This window comes from Gossypium hirsutum, chromosome D10 (genome assembly GCF_007990345.1).
Source record: "Gossypium hirsutum isolate 1008001.06 chromosome D10, Gossypium_hirsutum_v2.1, whole genome shotgun sequence".
NCBI classification, from domain to species: Eukaryota; Viridiplantae; Streptophyta; class Magnoliopsida; order Malvales; family Malvaceae; genus Gossypium; species Gossypium hirsutum.
Window position 1 is genome coordinate 4870891 of NC_053446.1, and position 21051 is coordinate 4891941.

The window sequence follows — 21051 nt, forward strand, 5'->3', positions numbered from 1 at the left end:
TCGAAAATTGCCACCATCAAAACGATCAAGTTTAACAAAGTTGGAAGCCAACCCCCTTAGTGTTCCACTTTCATGTGTTGTGGTAATCATCATGAAATATAACCTTAAAATTGTTAGTACAAAACTTCGGTAAGGAAAAAACTCGAACACACGATCGGAACTCGAAAAGAAAAAGAAGAAATAGGACATGCTCCAAGGCGTGTATCAAGCCACTATCTTTAAGGTTATATTCGCCCCCACTTATCTTCAGTGTGCAAACGAGTTCCAAGCAAATTAACCTCGAGGATACAATGAAGCCAATGACTATTTGCGTTTTGCACTGACGAGAATAGTCCACTATGCACTGAGTAATGTATAACAAAAACTCAATTTCTACAAAGGATTTCTGCAGCAATACTTTATAGAATAATCTAATAATATTAGAAAATGAAGGAAGAGAAGAAATAATATTAGAATTTGTTGATATGATTTCCAAATGAAATCCCATTCCTATTTATAGGAATTTTCATGTCTCTTCATAGAGACATCTTTCAATAGGTGTCTTTATAAATAAATAAATAATAATAATTATTCATTTAATTTTGTAACTATTTAAATAATATTTTTTGAATAGTTATAATTCTTTTTTAAAAAATCAAATGATATAACTTTTGACCAATGACCAAAAGTTTTATCTTTTGATTAATTACACCCATTCATTTATAGTTATTGGGATACTATAAATATTTGAAAATATTCCAACAAGCAATTTGGTCTCTCTCTCAATAAAAATTACAAAATAATTAAAATGATTTTCAATAATTCAAAATATTTATAAAAATTTCAAATTTTATATTTTTTTAAATTAAAAATTATAAAAAATATATAGAAAAAGTTATAATTTTAAAATAATAATTTTGGGCTAATTAATTTATGTGCTCTAACATGAGATAAGTTATACTGTAATAATATTTTCATTTAACATGTTTAATTTTTTTAATTTAATTCGAACAATTTCACTCGATTCAATTCAACTCGAATTTCATTTCACTCCACTCAATTAGAAAAAATTTCAAATTGAATTAGGATGATGAAGTAAGACCCGTGAACTCAATTCACTCAAAATTTTTTCATTCGATTCGATCAAATATTTACTATTATTTATTTCGTAAAACTCAATTAAACTCAATTAAAATGATGGATGTTTTATCTGTCTGTCATCGAAAAAAGTAAAACTAAATTCTGACAGTCGTTTTCTAAAGTTATAAGGATTGATCTAGAAGTGAGAAATCAATATAAGGTGACAATTTTGAAAGAGGAAGCTCTATTGAAAGACAACAAAAAGGAAAAGTAAAGGTAAGTAAAGTTGCAGACCAGGGTTGTGGTGGGCAGGTAGCATATTTCCAGCGTGCCACGTGCATTTTTCATATCATCATCAAAGCAAAGTATAATAAAAGCACAAAGGCCAGCGTTAACTGTGATGAAAATTGAGAGAGATTTGAGTTAAAGCCAGTATCGAATGGGAATCACTTTCAATGTGACATAAAAAGAGAGAAGAGACCACAACAACATAACTATTACTATTTATTACACCCTCTGTTATATAAAGTATAAATTAAATTTGGTGTAATTTTGGAGCCAACTCTTACAAATAAATTATTTATTTTATGGTATGCTTTTAATTTTTAAAAATTTATGATTACGGAATTAAAAACTAACATAAATTGTAATTTACACCATTAGTTACTAAATTATGAATAAATTTTTGTTTCGATATTTTAATTTAAAAGGGTTATAATTTAGTCATTAAACTATTTAAAAGTTTTCATTTAAGTCACTAGACTGTTAAAATCGATAGTACATGGCTCTCGTTATTCGCACTACTTGCACTAATTGAAAGGTATCTTGTCTCTTCTTTTCTATAGTTCAGTTTTTTTCATAAAACATCTTTAGACGTTACGAATCTGTAAACCAAAATTCAAACAACTTTTTTCTCTAATCTTCGACACTAACCTTCAGATCGACTTGGATCTAAGGTATGTTCTTCTACTCATCGATGGGTACTGATCCTCCGTACCGATTGCCAAATTGTTGCTTGGAGCTCACTAGCAGGGGAGAAACCATAATTTTTTTAGGGGTTAAAATTAAATTGTAATTTTTACAATAGTAAAAATGCAATTTCACCATTTTAGTAGCCTATATCTTTATAATATTTGAAGGATTAAATCAAATTTTTATATTTTAGGGGATCAAAGTGTAATTTTATCATTATTAATTTAAAATTTTTAAAATTTTAAAGGCCTACCAGCCCCCTAGTTTCACCCCTACTCACCAAAGAAACTTAAAAAAAAGATTTAACAACTCAATAACTTTAATAAATTTTTTTGAATAATTTAATAATTTAAATTAAAACTTTTGAATAATTCAGCAATTAAATTATAATTTTTTAATTATATAATCCAAACAAAAACTTACCTATAATTTAGTGAAGCTAAAAAAAAAGTTGAAAAATAATTTTTATAAAAAATGGGTTTGTATCTATTTCATAATAAATTTCAAATCTTTATATGTGTGAGATAAAAAGATGAACAACTTTTAGTGGAAATAATGGGAATTCAATGTTTGGATGTAGATAGAAAAGAAGAAGAGAGAATGATGTAGCTATTTATTAAACAATACATCCATGTGCAAAATCAATGAAGAAGGCTTGAATTGTTGAAGGGTGCGTGGAAAAACTCGTGAAGTGAGTCAAATCTGTTGAAGAAACGTACACACTCCTCCCGCATTAGGTAAACACCAGCCTCGGCTGCTTTATAAACAATAGTTAATTCAAATTGGTATAATAATTTATTTGCCCTTCAATTTTATAAAATGTCACTTTAACCTCTATATAGTTTTTCTTTTCTTTTGCTTTTTTTCACTTTTAAAATTTCGTGTTGCATTTTTTGGCAAGTCACCTTAAAATAAGTAGAAATTTTAACTATTTTTTTTAAATTTTGTTGATATTGTATACATGTGAATGACATATCAGTATTTAATTAATTTTTTAAAATTAAAAAAATCAAAGAACTTGTAAAACTCTTTTTAAAAATTTAAAATTATTAAAAATATAATAAATGTTAAAAATATTTTTTAAAAATTAATTAAATGTTAACGTGTTATTTACGTGGAATCCACATGTATGCTATGTCAATAAAATTAACTTTTCCATCCATTTTGAGTTATTTTGACAAAAAATATAAGTTCAAAATTAAAGAGACGGAAATTAAATAAAAAACTAAAATTTATAAGTTGAACGGCAGAGGTGAATTTAGGTGAACTGGCAAGGGCACCACCCCTCTTAAATTGGAAAATTATTATTTAGGCCCTTTAAAAAAATTTAAATTTTAAATTAATAAAGGTAAAATTACACTTTAGCTCCTCTAAAATTATAAAAATTTGATTTAATCTTTTAAAAATTATAAAGATATAGACTATAAAAAATCAAAATTGTATTCGCCCCTAAAAAATTGTTCTAGCTTTGCCCCTGTTGGATGGTCAAAAAAATCATTATATCAATTCAATTTTTGGTGTCATGCTTGTGTGAAATGCGTAGTAAATAGAATATATGTAATCAAAATCTATAATGAAATTATGTAATATATATGTTAAAGAATTAGTATTTAAAATACGTGACAATTTTTAATTTTGTTAAGTTTCATACAGTTTACATCCTAAACGAGTGTCCCCTTAATTAGATGGTATTATTGCATTTTTAGGCCCTCTTGAAGTGAACAGCTGTATTTAGTCTCTTTTAAGTTTTAACTAAATGAAAATTTACAGCTTTTGGTCCTTCCAAGAAATTAATAATTCAATTTAAGTCAGTTTAACACAAAATTTTTAATTTTATCCCTAATTTTTAAATTTTATATTACTCCCCTCTACGTATGAAATGTTTTTTCATAAATCAAATACCTACTTATTTATAGTGTTGTTTGAACTAGACTGGACCGCTCGAATGGACTGGTAACTGATATGAACCGGTTGAACTAAAGCTAAAATATAATTTAACTGGGATTTTTAGTTTTCCTATTGCTATGATCTATTTTGTTAAATATTATTTGTTTTAGATATACTTGAACTTCTCAAGAACCTTCTGATATGTTTTTTAGTTTTATTGATATGTTTAGATTTAGATTTATACCTCTCTCTTTTTTCTCCTAATAGGAATTTGTATAGTTTTGAAATTTCAGATTTACTTGCCTTTCAGAGAAGAAGAGGAAAAATTATCGAAAAGAAAGAAGAGTTAGATTGTATTTTACTCTCTTAACTCAAATTAGTTATTTTCTTAAAAATTGTATCAATTTAATCTTTGTATATCAGCATAAGATACGTATGGTACGTCACATGTTACTGTCTAATTATTCTATCAAAGATCAAAATTTTAATAGAAAAAATATTGGTTGTTCAATAGAAAAAAAAAAGAGATAATGTTATTGCAATTGCAAACAACTTCACGTGTCATACACAAGCAAAAAGAATGGTCTCATCAACGAATTAGAAGAGTTCCCATGTTTTGAAGCTTTTAATCTTATCATTACAAAATATATTTGCCTTTTTTTTTCTATTAAAATTTATCATTACAATTAGGTCCATGATTAAGATTGATTAGCTCTTACAATTTGATTCTTCACAAAGACTATTTTTTAAAAGCAATATTATAAAATAATAATTTATGTTGAATATTTTGAAATTGAAAAAATAAATGGTAGGGGATATTTTTCTTTAATTATCATTAATATGGAAAGTACAATATTCTAGAATATACATAGTTACAATCAACATCAATCGCATATACATGTTGGTATTTCATATTTTTATGTGTCAATAATATAATTTTAAATATAATAAATTAATCAAGTAATGACTCAATTCTAAAATTATTAATTTTCACTCAATTTAAATAATTCAGCACAAATAATATTCTGTTAAAAAAAACAATAAATTTAAAAATAAAAAATAAAAAATGGGTAATTTCATTAGTGGAGCAAGGGTGAAAAAGTAAAATGAGGGTTCCATTATTTCCTCCTCAAGAAATATAAATACACATTATTAGCCCCGCTAAATCCCCTAAAAACCAACCCATTTATTTCACTACCCAACAACCCAAAAGATAAAGGAATCGTTTACTTGTTCGTAGCAATTTATCGTCATTTCAAGCTCAATTCTCTGAAAATTTTTGTGCTGAACTCCTTTTTTCTGTTTGTACTACCATGTGTGGAGGTGCTATTATTTCCGATTTCATACCGCCGTCGCGGTCGCGACGATTGACGGCCGATTTCTTGTGGCCCGATCTGAAAAAATCCGGGTTGAAGAAGGGGTCGGGTAAGAGATACTCGAAGCCCGTGATCGACTTGGGCGATGATTTCGAGACTGACTTTCAGGAGTTCAAAGATGAAGAATCTGATATAGATGATTATGATGTTGATGATGTTTTGGCTGATGTAAAGCCCTTTTCTTTTAACGCTAGAACGAAACCTGCTTCTGCTGTATCTCATGGTAAATAATGATTTCCTCTCTTGATTTTTCAACTTTTGTTATTTTGTGTTACTTTTTTTGTCTTGGTAGAAATTAACCTTTTCCTTCATTGTTAATCTTCCATTTTTATTGTTCCTCTGAAAATTTTGAAGGTTTAATTGGGTTAGATCATTGATTAATTGTAGAATTTTCCTTGCTTATTTGGTTATTTGATAAAATAGAACTAGGCTTCTTGAATACTTTGGCTAGTATTTTCAGTTGAAATTTTGTTAAAGCTTTTTATTTTTTATAGATGTTCTTTATTTTCCAGCTTTTTCTAGATGTTTCTCTGGTTATATATATAAGCTTTTCCTTTTTAATTCTCTTTTTTTTTCCTTGCCATATTTCTTTGCTTTATCTACTTTAGAAAGTCAAATATTTTCCTTTTGCCCTTTAGGATTTTTGGTTTTAAGCCGAAAAATTACATGAAAAAGGTACCAGTAGAAGTTTTATCATGAAGCTTTAGCAATTTAAAGCTTCTTCAACTTGAGTAAATGAAGATCTGTAATAATAATGAGATTTTCTATAAGCACATATCACCTGATTTTGTAATTCTGGGTTTTTGTTCTTTGAATATTGTTAAAATGAACGTTGAAATCTTTTTTTTTTCTGTTTATTAAAAATATATTTATATTAAAATTGAACTTTTCTGTTGTTTACCTATAAATCTGTTAAAAATAAACTTTTATTCAATATTAATTAGTAAAATTTCTGTTTAAATTAACTTTTGATTGTTTCATAATTCATTATGACCGATCTGTATGGTTTCTTGTATTTGTACTACTTTCCTTTTGTCAAATGTTGTTTGAGATCTTGATATGAAGGAGATGTTTTCTATCTTCAAAAGGAGAGATCAATGTTCTTTTATTTTTTTAATTGGTATGGACGAAATATAATTTGAGAATCGATGCCCGGATTAATAATTTCTGGGATGTAGTCACTAAAAAGGCCTTTCTCATGATTTTCTTGCAGTTAAAGGTCCTAAATTATATTTCCTTGTGACAGTTATGTTGTAATTTGTAGTTTTTCATGGATGAGTAATGTTTATTTATGGTTCATGTATCCGTACGATATTAAATTTTTCTTTTTGTGCTCTATCATTGAAGGTTCGAACTCTGAAAAGTCCATGCAGTTCGATGGTCAAGCTGAGAAATGTGCGAAAAGAAAGAGGAAGAACCAGTATCGTGGAATCCGGCAGCGCCCATGGGGTAAATGGGCTGCTGAGATCCGTGACCCAAGGAAAGGGGTTAGGGTCTGGTTAGGAACTTTCAATACTGCTGAAGAAGCTGCGAGAGCTTATGATGCTGAGGCACGGAGAATTCGTGGTAAGAAAGCTAAGGTGAACTTCCCTAACGAGACTCCGCGTACCTCTCCAAAGCATGCAGTCAAGACAAATTCTCAGAAACCACTTTCCAAGTCAAATTTGAGCCCTGTTCAGCCAAATCTCAACCAGAATTACAATTACTTGAACCAGCCTGAGCAGGAATACTTTGATACCATGGGTTTCGTAGAAGAGAAGCCATCGGTCAATCAGTTCGCATACGTGGACCCTGTTCCTACGTCTATAGATGCTGGATTTAATCAATCAGATAATGCCCCCTTGTACTTCAATTCAGACCAGGGAAGTAACTCGATCAATTGTTCCGACTATGGCTGGGGAGAACAGGGTGCCAAAACTCCTGAAATATCATCCATTCTTGAAGCTTCTGTAGAGGGTGATGAGTTTCTTGAGGATGCTAACCCTAGCAAGAAGCTGAAACCAAGTTCCGACAATGTTATGCCTGCCGAAGACAACTCCGCGAAGACCTTGTCGGACGAGCTGTTGGCTTTGGACAACCAGATGAAATACTTCCAAATGCCGCCATTTATTGAAGGAAACTGGGACGCCACTATTGATGCTTTCCTCAATGGAGATGCAACACAGGATGGTGGAAACCCGATGGATCTTTGGAACTTTGATGATTTCCCTACCATGGCGGAGGGTGTTTTCTGAGCGAACTTTCCATAATAACTAGTGTTTGTAAATAAAGCAACATGTTAGTGAGTCTTTCACAACCGCTCTGGCAGCTGCTTTATTATTCCAGTTTGTGTTATAAAAAATGATTTTGTCTTTATTGAACAAAATGTTGATTTATTTATGCCTTTGTTTTTTTTTTTCTCTTTACTTCTCTCAGGAATTTGGTCAAAATCTGTTGTGAAGTTGAAGTAAAAACCAAGCTATATGCATGCTTAAGCCTTGCCTGCACTGCTTTCAGAGGTTTTTAGTATGTACCCCTTTTTTATGTGTTTTTTTGTAGACTTTGGACTAAATTTTAAATTTGAGTGACTGTATAAGTAATTGTGTCTGAATTTGTCTATGTTTGAATACTGAAAAACATATGAATGTTTTAAACTCTGCTATTTGTTTCTCCCATGCTCTCTTTTAGTGCTTTAACATGAGTCTGCAACCTTCTTTTGGTCTACTTATTATCTTAGGTTAATGTTCAAATAGATAGTACCTTAGTAGGTTCAAATGGATTACACTGTTTATCATTATTTTTGAGTGTGGGTGCATCATTAAGATTTTCTGTATCAGCTTTAGAAAGAGTTCAGAGATGTCCTTTAATGCCTGAACAAGTGAGATCTATGATCTGTATGAAAATAGAGGACGCATGGTTGTACTTTGGTCTATCATGGTATCACTTGGACTCATATAGAAGTTAAGTTCAACAAAATATGTTATTTTTAACGATAATAAGTAATATAATATAAAACTTAATGAAATTAGTAAAGAAAAGACGATCATAATTAAATTATAGTGTTGTTAATCAAATTAACATTTGGTTCCCAACAGAGGCCGGTATTGTGTTTATGGAAATTGGTGCATTATATTGGCAATGTGCAGCAGCAGAGGCACGTGAAGTCATATGCGTGGCAGAGCAATGTGCAGTTGCATGGGACAGGACATAGATAAGGGTCATATGGAAAATAGGAAAATTTTACAGTCTTTTTTCTGATCTGCCCTGCTTTCCATTTAGGGTTGCAGAGCAGAGGGTGGAGCATGGCGAAGTTATTATCGACAAAGGAACGTGTCGATAAGGTCACCCATGTATGATGAGATTTTGTTTGGTAGCTGAGGGTCTGAATGTCAAGGGATATATGATTTGTTGGGGGGGGGGAGGTCAAGTTAGGTGCAGTAGGCCCCATTTCCCACCATCAAAGGGTTGTTAAAGGGGCAGCTGAGCCATTGGCAACCCGCAACCCACGGGAATAGAGAATCAAAGATGGTGAAATGAAAGGAGGGTATCTTTAAAGGGGATCTCGTGATTGTGCGTAAGAAGCATAACATCGCTTGCAAAATCAAACCACCACCACCACCAGCGTCGAGGGCCCTTTCATTGACAATAATCACATATAATTGTGATCCCAGTAGTTCTTAATATCATTTAGATCACTTTTCCCCGTCTTCTACAGCCCTACTTTTCGGCAAGCCATAACCACTTTGATTTCAAGGGATGACTTCACCCATCAAACCTTACCATATCCAACAAATAGTCCCGGAAAGATACATTGGGTGATAAAGAGATTAATATCTTTTAAGTAAGCTATTTATTAAATTTTTTAAACAAATAAAAACAGTAATTTAATCTCTTTATTATTAGGTTGATGTTTTTAATTTTTATATTATTAAATAAATCAAATAAAGTTAAACTGTAATGGTGTTAACATTTATTGTTTGAAAATTATATAATTTTTTTTTCTCTTCCAGTTTAATTTTGAGTAAGATATTTCATTTACAAAGTCAAGCTTTCAAAAAATTAAGTCTATAAAACGGTATTTTGTTAAATAATAAATATTAACTTTCTTAAATTTTAATTTAATCCGTATTATATTTAATGAGATTAATTTGATTTAATCCTACAATAAAGGAATTCTCCAGGTACATTAGGGGGAAAAAGAGATATGATATAAAAACTAATGTGCTATTTTAAGGGAGCGACGGCCACTCATGCAAGTTTGCAGGGAATATAGAAATTGTTTTGGAATTCTTCAATTATTAATTGAATTAAATTGTCATTAATGAAATTATTTGAAATATAAAATATTTAACCGTTTGAATCAAAAAAATTTCAAATACATTATCGAATTTAAATATTTCGATTATTTCGGTCAATTAACTAAAATTTATATATTTATCTTTTCATTAAAATATGTTTAAAATCTAAAAAATACATTGTTAATGTTCTTTTTTTAATAGTTCAAAAAATGTATGATATATATTATGCATTATTTATTTCGATTAATATAAAAAATAATAGTTCAAAAAATACCTTGCTAATATAAAATTTTATATATAATATATATTATTCAATTCGGTTAATTACTCAATTTTAAACTGAATTAATCAATAACTAAAATTTTAAAAAATTATTAATCGACCTCCGATTGAATTAAATTTGAGTACCGACCAAATAACCGAATTAGATTAATTCAAGATAATTATGAAGGTAAGATTGGGCTTTCAAAGTGATGATGATAAGTATGTGCTAAACCGGTTAAATAATCACTTGAAAAGGGTCTATATGTAGGCAGCTGATTAGCTCCTTATATAATTGTTTTTTTTGGAAAATAACATAAGAATATTGTATTAAACTAAAATGAACAAAAACACCTCAAGATTTGTTTTGCTCAAGAGTGTTGATTAGCTCTTTAGGCACATTTTCGACCATCTGCGTACTCTCCTCAACACAAGACATTTTGATTACGAGATCGGCAACTTGATTACACTCTGGACACATGCCTTATCACCTAATGATTTATACTTTGTAATATTTGTTGAATCTGCCGAAGCAAAACCAAATTCGAGGACCCAGAGTAACCTTCTTGGATAGTTTTAACCACCTCTAAATAATCTATTTGAATCAAAACCTTATCATGCTCCCTTTTTCATAACAAAATTAAATCATCCCATATGCTCCATAACTCTCCAAACTGGTCTCGCACCACCACCAGCAAAGGCTAACCCTGTACTCACACTTCTTACTTCAGTATTTAGAAAAACAAAATTACCTGACAATCACAATGAATGATCTTGAATACCTTATATAATTGTTTTCGAACGTCTTGTGAGTTCTTGGCTTAACAATTCGGATTATTGTTGGATTGCAATTATTCATACTTGTAAATAGTAAATTAGATTTTAGCCAATAAATAATTTAATTGATTTGTTGGACAGCCAGAAAATTATGAAAAGGATGAAAGACATTAAAACTCCCACAACAACGCAAGTTAATCCCCCATAATTATCTCCTTATTTATCTCCAATGGAAGTTAGGATGGTATAAATAACATCACACAAATCTTGGTTATACCAAAACCTTGTGGTTATGATCATGGTGGAATTTGTATACTTATCCCTGTTCGATTCAAATTTGTATATACTCCACATAATTATCTTAATATTTTCTTGTCTTCAACAATTTACAATAAAATCATTAGTCATTACCAAAACATTGTGGTTAAGATCATGGTGGATTTTGAGGCAATGTTTACAATAATTGGAATATAAAGCAACTCTCATAAAGTGAACCTTAAAATATGAAGAAACTGTTGCCATTCCATTAACCAAATTTCATGAAAACATCATGAAACTATACAGCATCCATTAAAATTCGATCGATTTAAATCCAACACTTGCAGAGAAAGATAATACAACCAAACGAACACAAGCATATATCTCTAATTCTAGGCATTAGTCAACTAAAACAAACTAACCTAAGCTCTCTCGCCTCTGATCCTCCTGGCAAGCTGGATATCTTTAGGCATGATGGTAACCCTCTTAGCATGAATAGCACATAGATTAGTATCTTCAAACAGTCCGACGAGATAAGCCTCGGCAGCTTCTTGAAGAGCGGCGACAGCGCTGCTTTGGAACCTTAAATCGGTCTTGAAATCTTGAGCGATTTCTCTCACAAGCCTCTGGAATGGAAGCTTTCTGATCAAGAGCTCGGTGCTCTTCTGGTACTTCCTGATTTCCCTGAGAGCCACAGTTCCTGGCCTGAAACGGTGAGGCTTCTTCACTCCTCCTGTCGCCGGAGCTGACTTCCGAGCAGCCTTCGTGGCTAGTTGCTTGCGTGGGGCCTTGCCGCCGGTTGATTTCCTCGCAGTTTGCTTAGTACGAGCCATTTGTTAAACAATTTGATGAGAAAATAAGGGTGTTTGGATTGCAAGAAAGATGAAGGAATTTTGAAAGAAAATGTTTTCGATGGGAGCAATTGAAGGGGCTATATAAAAAGGGGGATTTTGGGGAACGCGGGAATCAGTAATTAGGAAATATTTTAAATGGAGTAATATGAACCGTAGATTTGATGGGTTACCGACGGCTGTTAAGTTGTGGAGCGATGGAAATTGGCCGATAGGATTGCTTTTAAGCGGCATGGTTTTAAAGTTTTGGCGCATTTTTAACTTCTCGTTGACGATTGCGCAAGAGGATCTAAGCCGTCCACTGAGGAGATATTAACGGATATGATCTATTAGTCAGTAAGCATTGCATAACAATCCGTGGTATGTCCGGACAACCAATGGATTTATCCATTCATCTTCACACTTCACAATTCACAATTCACATAGTAGTACATACTTTATTTTATTTTTGGTTAAAATATGACATAAGTCACTGTTCTTTTCGAAAATTTAAAATTTAGTCCTCATATTTTTATTCTCAGGAATTTAGTCCCTCTATCTTTTAGATTTTAGAATCCAGGTCTAACTATTAACATTATTATTTTTTTATTAAATTTGTTAGTTTGATATTTTGAAATTTCAAAAAAAAAACTCACTTGAAATCCATGCAATTAAAAAAATGACGTAATTAATATGAATTTAACAAAAAAATTAACAATGTTAATCATTAAACCTATTTTTTTAAATCTAAAAAATAAAGGGACTTATAACACATTTTAACTTTTGTTTTTTTCTGTCGTTTTTTTATTATCATAGCAAAAGAAATATGCTCATCATGCTTATCCGATAATTGACATATAAATACAAGGAAGCTAAAAAAATTTTAGGGGGCCGAAATGAAATTTTAATTTTTAATAGTCTATATCTTTATAATTTTTAAATGATTAAATTAAATTTTCATAATTTTAGGGGGGTCAAAGTGTAATTTTATCTTTATTAATTTAAAATTTTAAAATTTTTTAAAGGACTAAAATAATAATTTTCTATTTTAGGGGCCGAGGCTCCTACCAGCCCCCTGGATTCGCCTCTGACAATATTTATTAGATTATGGCACACACAATATTAATGAATCATATAATTATATAATAGATATAAAAGAACTTATATAAATAACAAAATAGGTTTTGATTAAATGGTAAAGTACAAATATTAAAAATGGTAAAAATTCAGGTTAAAACCTTATTACATGTATTTATATTTCTATTTTTCTATATAAATTGACAAAAACACCCACAAAATAATATAATTTACTTTATAATGTGAAGATGTTCTCGTCATTACCTAATTGAGTTGGTGCACGGTTGATTCATGACACCAAACTTAATAAAAAAAATTTATATTAGTATTTAGTGTAAATGTACTTATATATAAAAACACTCTCATAATAATAATATAATTTAATTTATAAAATAATAATATTCTCATCATTATCCAACTACATTGGTCCACGGTTGACACATAACACTAATTTCAATAAAAATATCCTTCTTTTTTATTTTTTAAGTTGAGCTTTTATTAAATATCATAATGGTCAATTAACATTACATAGCATAGTTGGTTATATATTCATTTTTGTAAACTTCATTTATTATTGATTTTTTTTTTGGTAAATTTTAAGAGGAGGGCAAAGTCCAAACAGCAATATGATTAGCGCAACTTGAACCCAAACCATACCTAGGGCAATAAACACCCTGACTATCAGGCTAACACATTAATTAATTTATTACTGAATATTTTAATAAATTTTTGTCATCTATTCGCAACATTCAATTTTTAATAAATTTTGTAGAATCCAGGAGTTGCAGATAATTTGAGTGGTCAAAAATCATACATAATGAGAATAATTGCAATGATAACATAATACATCAGTGGACAACGTGCTCATTAAGGAGTGGTGACCCAACGAAGCAACATAACTATGATATTCGAAGAGGTAAATAGTTAGTCATGAAATGTGCTTCATCCCAATGAGTAGAGATTTAATCCCCAACCTCATGGTTTAGGGATGAAGTGAGCAACTATCATACTGCACCTTATGATTCTCTCTTTAACATTTAACATATATTCTATTACTCCTTATCATCATATGTTGCTCATTGACTAAGTTCATTATCATCATTTGAATCTAAATACGTATTTGTATCATTAAGATAATCAAGATCTCATTTTTTCATGTACTTTTTAAAGTATGGATCATCCTAATTCCACTTACAAAAAGGGTTATAAAGTATGCAACACAGTAAGACTATCCAACCTTATTATTTTTATACTAACCAAGGTTATTTTGTTTATATGAGAAATATATTTTCTGAATAACAAATATCCTCTTTACCAAATTTCGAAGTTTTGAATGTCTCAAATTAAAAAGTTCGCAAGCCACCTCTGGTGCTTGTGTCTTGCTCCCTTCTTTTAAATAGTATCGTAACCCCACAATATGGTGCAAGAAAGCCATTTGTATTTACATAACTAGCATCTAACACATAAGACGCAAAGAGTCTCTAGCTTTAATTATAAAAACTTATACAAACCTAACTTGGAGAAAGACTTATATTAGGTTATAACCTTTTATAATATGTAGGGGGTAGGATGGTGTTCCAATGGTTTGAAACGCAATCAAACTGGAACGACAGAATAACAAGATATTGTTTTTAGGGAACTCACCCCAAAGGGGGCCTTCCCATTCCCCCTTTCGAAAACCCCCTTCTCTATGCTTCATCTCCTGGAAATTCCAATTTCAAAAAAGCTACCATACAGTATCCAGGAGGTGCGAGGGGGCTGGCAAGGGTCTCGTCCTCCCTAAAATAGAAAAATTTTCATTTAGGCCCCTTTAAAATTTATAAAAATTTGAATTAGTAAAGATAAAATTGCACTTTGCCCTCCCTAAAAATGATAAAAATTTTGATTTAATCCTTTAAAAGATATAGATATTAAAATGGTGAAATTACATTTTTATTATTGTAGAAATATACGATTTAATTTCAACCCCTAAAAAATAATTTTGGTTTCGCCCCTAATAATATGTAAATTAAATCAAAATAATATAAAATTTATCATATATAACTTTGATAAAAAAATATTTTATAAAGTGTTCAATAACTTTTATAATATTTCTTATAAATAATATTTTTTTCATAGTTTTGGAAGTTATTTTTTATGAATAAGCTACGGTAAAAAATTATAATATTTTTTTTTATAAATAAATATATTGTTTTTATAATATATAGCATGAACACATAAATAACTTATGTACATATTTTTTTGTCTTAACTTTATATAAAAAATATATTATAACATTTTTAGTCTTTTATAAGACGTAAATTACTTTTTATAATATATTTTTTGTCATAACTTTAGAACATTTTTAGAATTTAAATAATTTATTTTTTATTATAACTTTATGAAATACACATAAATTATTTTTTATTGTATAATTTTTAATATTTATAATATATATTTATAAAATTTTGATCATATTCGTCCCAAATATTTATGTGATCATGCTTATAATATATATTTTCTTAAAGGTAAATCATATACGAACCTTTGAAAAATCATAAAATAACTGAATTTGCATATAATTACTTCAATTCTCATCTTCCTCGAGAACCAAAAAGTATAATGTAATAGAGTGTTCCAGTTACATAAAAACTCACTAATTATAATGACTATTCAAATTCTTATATAATTACAAATAATACAACATTATTTATAGCAACTCGACAATTACGGATAAGTACAATTATTTAACATTGCAAGAGATGATTAAATGAGCCTTTTCTTCACCCATTCCACTTGTATCTAATACATCACCACATACGTTGGGCGGTAATCAGCAACCATATTTCTCAATAGCTTGATTTTAACCCCCTTAAAATATCGTAGGTATATCCAACACTGCAAATTACAAACACGTTTCTCAATGTCATGTGTTGATTTTGGCAATAACAAAAATCTATGAATCAAATTTATTTTAATCTTGAACTCTTGAACACTCTGTTAGGAAAAAGGAAGTTGAAGACCAGCTACTGGATTGATACAATGATAGGTGAAATGGAGACTGTACTTTACGGGTTAAGTTCATAGCAAAAAGAAAAGAAAAAGAGAGAAGAAATTCCAATTAACCAAGTGTACAATTCTGTTTGATGGAAGCGAAGACTACTTGCTGTGCTATAGAACAGCGAACAAACGATTCATGATGGTAAAGCATCCATTAAGTTTTCATCGATTTACACCAAACATTTGAAGAGACTGCAAAGACAATAAAATGAGCAAAAAGCTTAGATCTCAAATCCTAAGCATCAATCAACTAAAAACAAGCTGACCTAAGCTCTCTCTCCTCTAATCCTCCTAGCAAGCTGGATATCTTTAGGCATGATTGTAACCCTCTTAGCATGAATAGCACACAGATTAGTATCCTCGAACAGTCCGACGAGATAAGCTTCGGCAGCCTCTTGAAGAGCGGCGACGGCACTGCTTTGGAACCTCAAATCCGTCTTGAAATCTTGAGCAATTTCTCTCACAAGCCTCTGGAACGGAAGCTTTCGGATCAAGAGTTCGGTGCTCTTCTGGTACTTCCTGATTTCCCTAAGAGCTACAGTTCCTGGCCTGAAACGGTGAGGCTTCTTCACTCCTCCGGTCGCCGGAGCTGACTTCCGGGCAGCCTTCGTGGCTAGCTGCTTACGGGGAGCCTTGCCGCCGGTTGATTTCCTAGCAGTTTGCTTTGTACGAGCCATTTGTTGAACAATTTAATACGACAGTAAGAGAATTTGGCTGTTTGGATTGCAAGAAAAAGGATAATTTGTAGAAAGTATTTTCGATGAAGTATATAAGAGAATTTGGAGGGGATATATAAAGGGGAATTTGGGGGAGCGGGAATTTTTTAAATTGGGCCAATATGAACTGTATATTTTATTATTATCGACGGCTGTTAATTTCGGGATTGTGAGGGCCGATCTAAGCCGTTCATTAATGAGATATCCGGACGGGTGTGATCAAATAAAGCTGGTGAGAACTGGATAGCAATCCACGTGACATTCAAACAGCCAATGAAATTCATTCATTTTTCATTTTTCCTTTTGTTCATATTGCTCTTCACATTCACATAATACTTTATTATGCTCCTAAAACTAAAAAGTCAAAATTTAAATTTTACAAGTTTCATGCGTTATTTATTTAAATGTTTAATTATTTTAGTTTAATTATTCATATATTTAAATTTTCAATTATTGTAAGTAATTATTTTAAATTTTTTATACAATGTCTAGTTTTTTTCAATGCCGCAATAATAATAGTGCTAATTAATTAAATTAAGGTTGAATAATAATTTTTAAGTATACAAATTAATTATTTTTATTTATTTGATAAAATATTTTTTATTCATTTAGTATGAAATAATTAAAATATTCTATTTTAATACATTTTAATAATTAAAACTATAGTGAACGTGTAACTTAATATAAATATAAATTGTAATTCCATATAATAATAAATACTAATAAACATAAATTACAATAGAAGTGTATCAATATGAATATAAAGTGTAATAAGATATCTTCATTCACCCTTTCAAACTTATTTTAATATTATTATGAATATTACAAGTAAATAAATTCATATTATTCATTTAATATATTATTAGTCCAAATAAAATTTTATTTTATTTACTCAATTCATTCAAAAAATTACAAATTATTATGACAAAAATTTTGCACTAAAGGTACAAATTTCACTAATCATGACGTTAGAATTTGAAATCCGCTGGGACAAAAATTACATGTTAAATCCAATGACTTCGAAAATGTTTGAAGGCATTAAGGAAGATAAGGCAGACTGCTGGAAAAACAGATACAAAGCAGATTTCAGCTGTGGGGAACAATAGAACTTGAAATCCGCAATTATCCCAATGTGTGTGTGTGCTGCACATCTCTACACCGCCTCACCAGAAAGATTCAGAAACAATCACCAGATTAAATGTGAAATAGAACAAGCAAAACTTATACGGTTGAAACTCGCAATTTGAAGAATATGTTCCAATTTCATGAAACCGTTAAAATTCCACAGAATTTCATTAATGATTTGCAGAGACTGCAAATACAACAAAATGAACAGAAAGTACAGATTTCTAATTCTAGGAATCAATCAACTAAAAACTAACAGACCTAAGCTCTCTCTCCTCTAATCCTCCTAGCAAGTTGGATATCTTTAGGCATAATGGTAACCCTCTTAGCATGAATAGCACACAGATTAGTATCCTCGAACAGTCCGACAAGGTAAGCTTCAGCAGCCTCTTGAAGAGCGGCAACGGCACTGCTTTGGAATCTCAAATCAGTCTTAAAATCTTGAGCGATTTCTCTCACAAGCCTCTGGAATGGAAGCTTTCGGATCAAGAGCTCGGTGCTCTTCTGGTACTTCCTGATTTCCCTAAGAGCCACAGTTCCTGGTCTGAAACGGTGAGGCTTCTTCACTCCTCCGGTCGCCGGTGCTGACTTCCGAGCAGCTTTAGTGGCTAGCTGCTTACGTGGAGCCTTCCCACCGGTTGATTTTCTAGCAGTTTGCTTGGTACGAGCCATATGTCAAAGCGATTTGATGAGAAAATAAGTGTTTAGATTGCTTGAAAGCAAGAATGTTTTGAAGGAAAAGGTTTTCGATGGAACGATTGGGTGAATCTGGGGATATATAAAAGGGGAAGCGGGAATGAGCGTTTAGGAAATATTTTAAATAGGTCAATATATGCCGTAGATTGAATGGGTTATCGACGGTTATTAAGTTTTTGATGTCCTGATCCATGTGCGATGAAAGATGGCCAATAGGATTCGCTCTTTTAAGCGGCATTGATTTAAAGTTTGGCGCATTTTTAATATTTTGTTCGAGAATCTAAGACGTCAATTGATGATATATCAACGGATAGGATACCCTAAACGCATTAAGAATTGGAGAGCTATCCGTGAGATACTCGAACAGCCAATGGAATTTATGCATTGCTTTTCACACTTCATATGTTTTGAACTTCATGTTTAATGCACAATTTTGTCAAATGAAAATAAAAGTTGTGAATTATATTTTTACAATTTTATTTTTGAAAAGTCAAAATTAGGGCTATATTTTAATTTGTCTTATTTGTTAGCATATTTGATCTTGGTTATTTATTTGTACTTTTTTAGAATTTTGTGCAAATAATTTTATGTTTGTTATCGGAGGAAAAATTAAATTAAGATAATTTCTCAAAGATTATTGTATGATCTACTTATTTTATCTATCGATATACGCAATTCAAAATTATATGAGCTAGCTTTATGAAGATTATCTCAATCATTTTTATTCTTATATGAATTGATAATTAATTTGATGAGATTTTAGTGGATCATAATGAATTGAATTTGTTTAATGAAGCTTAGATTTGTGCTCTAGATATGGAAAGTTTATTAACATTGATAGATGTTTTATTGTTGAGGCAAGCATGTGAGCAATGGCTCATGCAATGTCAACGATAGTAGCCACTATGGTTAACACGGCGATAAGCAACATAATTTGTCACTTTTACAGTTGGGAATCTGTTCAACAATTTCATATGGGTAACAACTTGTGGACGTGTGTTGGCTCATACTTGAATATTCTTATTGTGAAGTGACAAAATTTTTAAGAATGGATCAATCCAAATCAAAGCAAATCGAATCCATTGTTTTATAGAGATTAGCTTGATTGCTTTGAAAACTTATATAACAAAATCTTTGATTTATTTTGGACTTTATGTGGATATCTATAAAGCATTTTTATGAGGCTATTTTAATGGGATCTTGGTTGTAATTGATTTTTATCTTAATAGGCCTTAAACTCTTATATCTTATATGTCTCTATAAGTTAAAATGGTGTAGTTTTTATATTGCTTACTAGAGGTAATCATGGGTCGGGCCGGGTCCAGACAAAATTTTAGGCCAATTTTCTAGGCCCGGGCTCAACTCAGACCGAAATATGGGCCTAAAAATTTGTCCAAGTCCGGCCCAAGAGAAAATTGCTAAGCCCGAGCTTGGCTCGGCCCGGCTTGACCCATATTAAATATATATAAATATATATTTGATTAAAATAAAAAATATATATTTAATATATAATTTGGGTCGCGCCGGGCTCGGGTAAAAAAAGTTTTACCCGGGGCCCAGCTCGTTTTCTAAACAGGTCTCATTTTTTGCCCAAACTCATATTTCAAGCCTATATTTTTACCTGAACCCTCCCATTTTTCGGGTGGGCTGTCAGGCCGGGCCGGATAGCCCAACTCAAGGTCACCTTTAGTGCTTACCTATTCCTTGAAGAACATGTATTTGAGAGTGTAAAGTAAATTGACATCAACAACACATTTCTTAATGGGGATTTGGTGAAAGAAGTGTAACAGCCCAATTTTCAACGGTGCCAGGAATAGTGGTTCGAGGCCACCAAATCTTGCAAGTAAGTTCGTAAATATTATTATTTAATAGTTACAAGTCAAATATGGTTTTAGAAAGGTTTTTGAATTAGTAATTTGTGTTTTATAATGATTTATTCAGTTAAGTAGTTTTAGAAAATGAGGCATTGAGACCTCGTTTCTATAAACCGAGCCGTAAATATTTTTATAAATATTTACGAAGTGTCATTAAGGTAGTATTAAAATTTCATTAAAAAATTTTAACGTTTTAACAGTTAACTAATTAAAAAGGACTGAATTGAAAAAGGTACAAAACTTGCTAATTATAATAATAAAATGACTAAATAGCTTAATTAATAAATAAGGGAGGACTTAAGAAATAATTATGCCAAAATTAAAAGGATGAGGCGGCATAAAGATGGAAAATAATTAAAAAAATGCCATTCAATGGCAAAATGGTAAATAAGTTGAAATTAAAAGTACACAAATTAGATTTAAAGGTTTTCTAGACATTTCTTACTCAATTTCGGTTCAAAAACAGACATGAGAGAGCTATTTGAGCTGGTTCTTCAATTTTACTTCATGTGAGTTTAACTCTTACCTGTTTTTTGTAATATTTATATTTTTGAGATTGTTATAATTAAGTCTAATTAAATCTTACCTTTGTTTTTATTTTGTTAAAAATTCTGGATGTTGCCATTGATGAATATATATAATTCTTGATGTTAAATGATGAGTTTGAGATATTATTTGTTAATTAAAAGCATTTTATTAAGTGATTTTTGATGAATTTTTCGATTAAGGACTAAATTATTGAAATAGTAAAAATACAAGAGTTTGTTGTGAATTTATTGCAAAAATGGGATGTATTGGATGCCATGAATATTTGGCTAGCTTGAATT

General features: G+C 30.7%; 2 protein-coding genes and 1 pseudogene across 4 annotated transcripts; 1 reads left to right on the forward strand and 2 right to left on the reverse strand.

The window, feature by feature from the left end:
- The first annotated feature begins 4988 nt into the window (after positions 1 to 4988).
- On the forward strand, positions 4989 to 7943 carry LOC107913841 (ethylene-responsive transcription factor RAP2-12-like). Of its 3 annotated transcripts, none has more exons than XM_016842488.2 (3): positions 4989 to 5517; positions 6642 to 7571; positions 7710 to 7943. In XM_016842488.2, exons 1-2 carry the CDS (start codon positions 5232 to 5234, stop codon positions 7526 to 7528), a joined length of 1173 nt encoding a protein of 390 aa, XP_016697977.1. In that variant the 5' UTR covers positions 4989 to 5231; the 3' UTR covers positions 7529 to 7571; positions 7710 to 7943.
- A 3170-nt stretch (positions 7944 to 11113) lies between these two features.
- Positions 11114 to 18424, reverse strand: LOC107915234 (histone H3.v1-like; annotated as a pseudogene).
- LOC107913842 (histone H3.2) lies at positions 15951 to 16622 on the reverse strand. Its single transcript, XM_016842490.2, has one exon. The coding sequence runs from the start codon at positions 16488 to 16490 to the stop codon at positions 16080 to 16082; it is 411 nt and encodes a 136-aa protein (XP_016697979.1). The 5' UTR covers positions 16491 to 16622; the 3' UTR covers positions 15951 to 16079.
- Positions 18425 to 21051: the final 2627 nt, after the last annotated feature.

Bases quoted from the DNA above. Each gene is read 5' to 3' on its own strand.
- LOC107913841 (XM_016842488.2), top strand. From the start codon at position 5,232: ATGTGTGGAGGTGCTATTATTTCCGATTTCATACCGCCGTCGCGGTCG. The intron at 5,518-6,641 runs GTAAATAATGAT...CTATCATTGAAG, and splicing joins TGCTTCTGCTGTATCTCATG to GTTCGAACTCTGAAAAGTCC.
- LOC107913842 (XM_016842490.2), bottom strand. From the start codon at position 16,490: ATGGCTCGTACAAAGCAAACTGCTAGGAAATCAACCGGCGGCAAGGCT.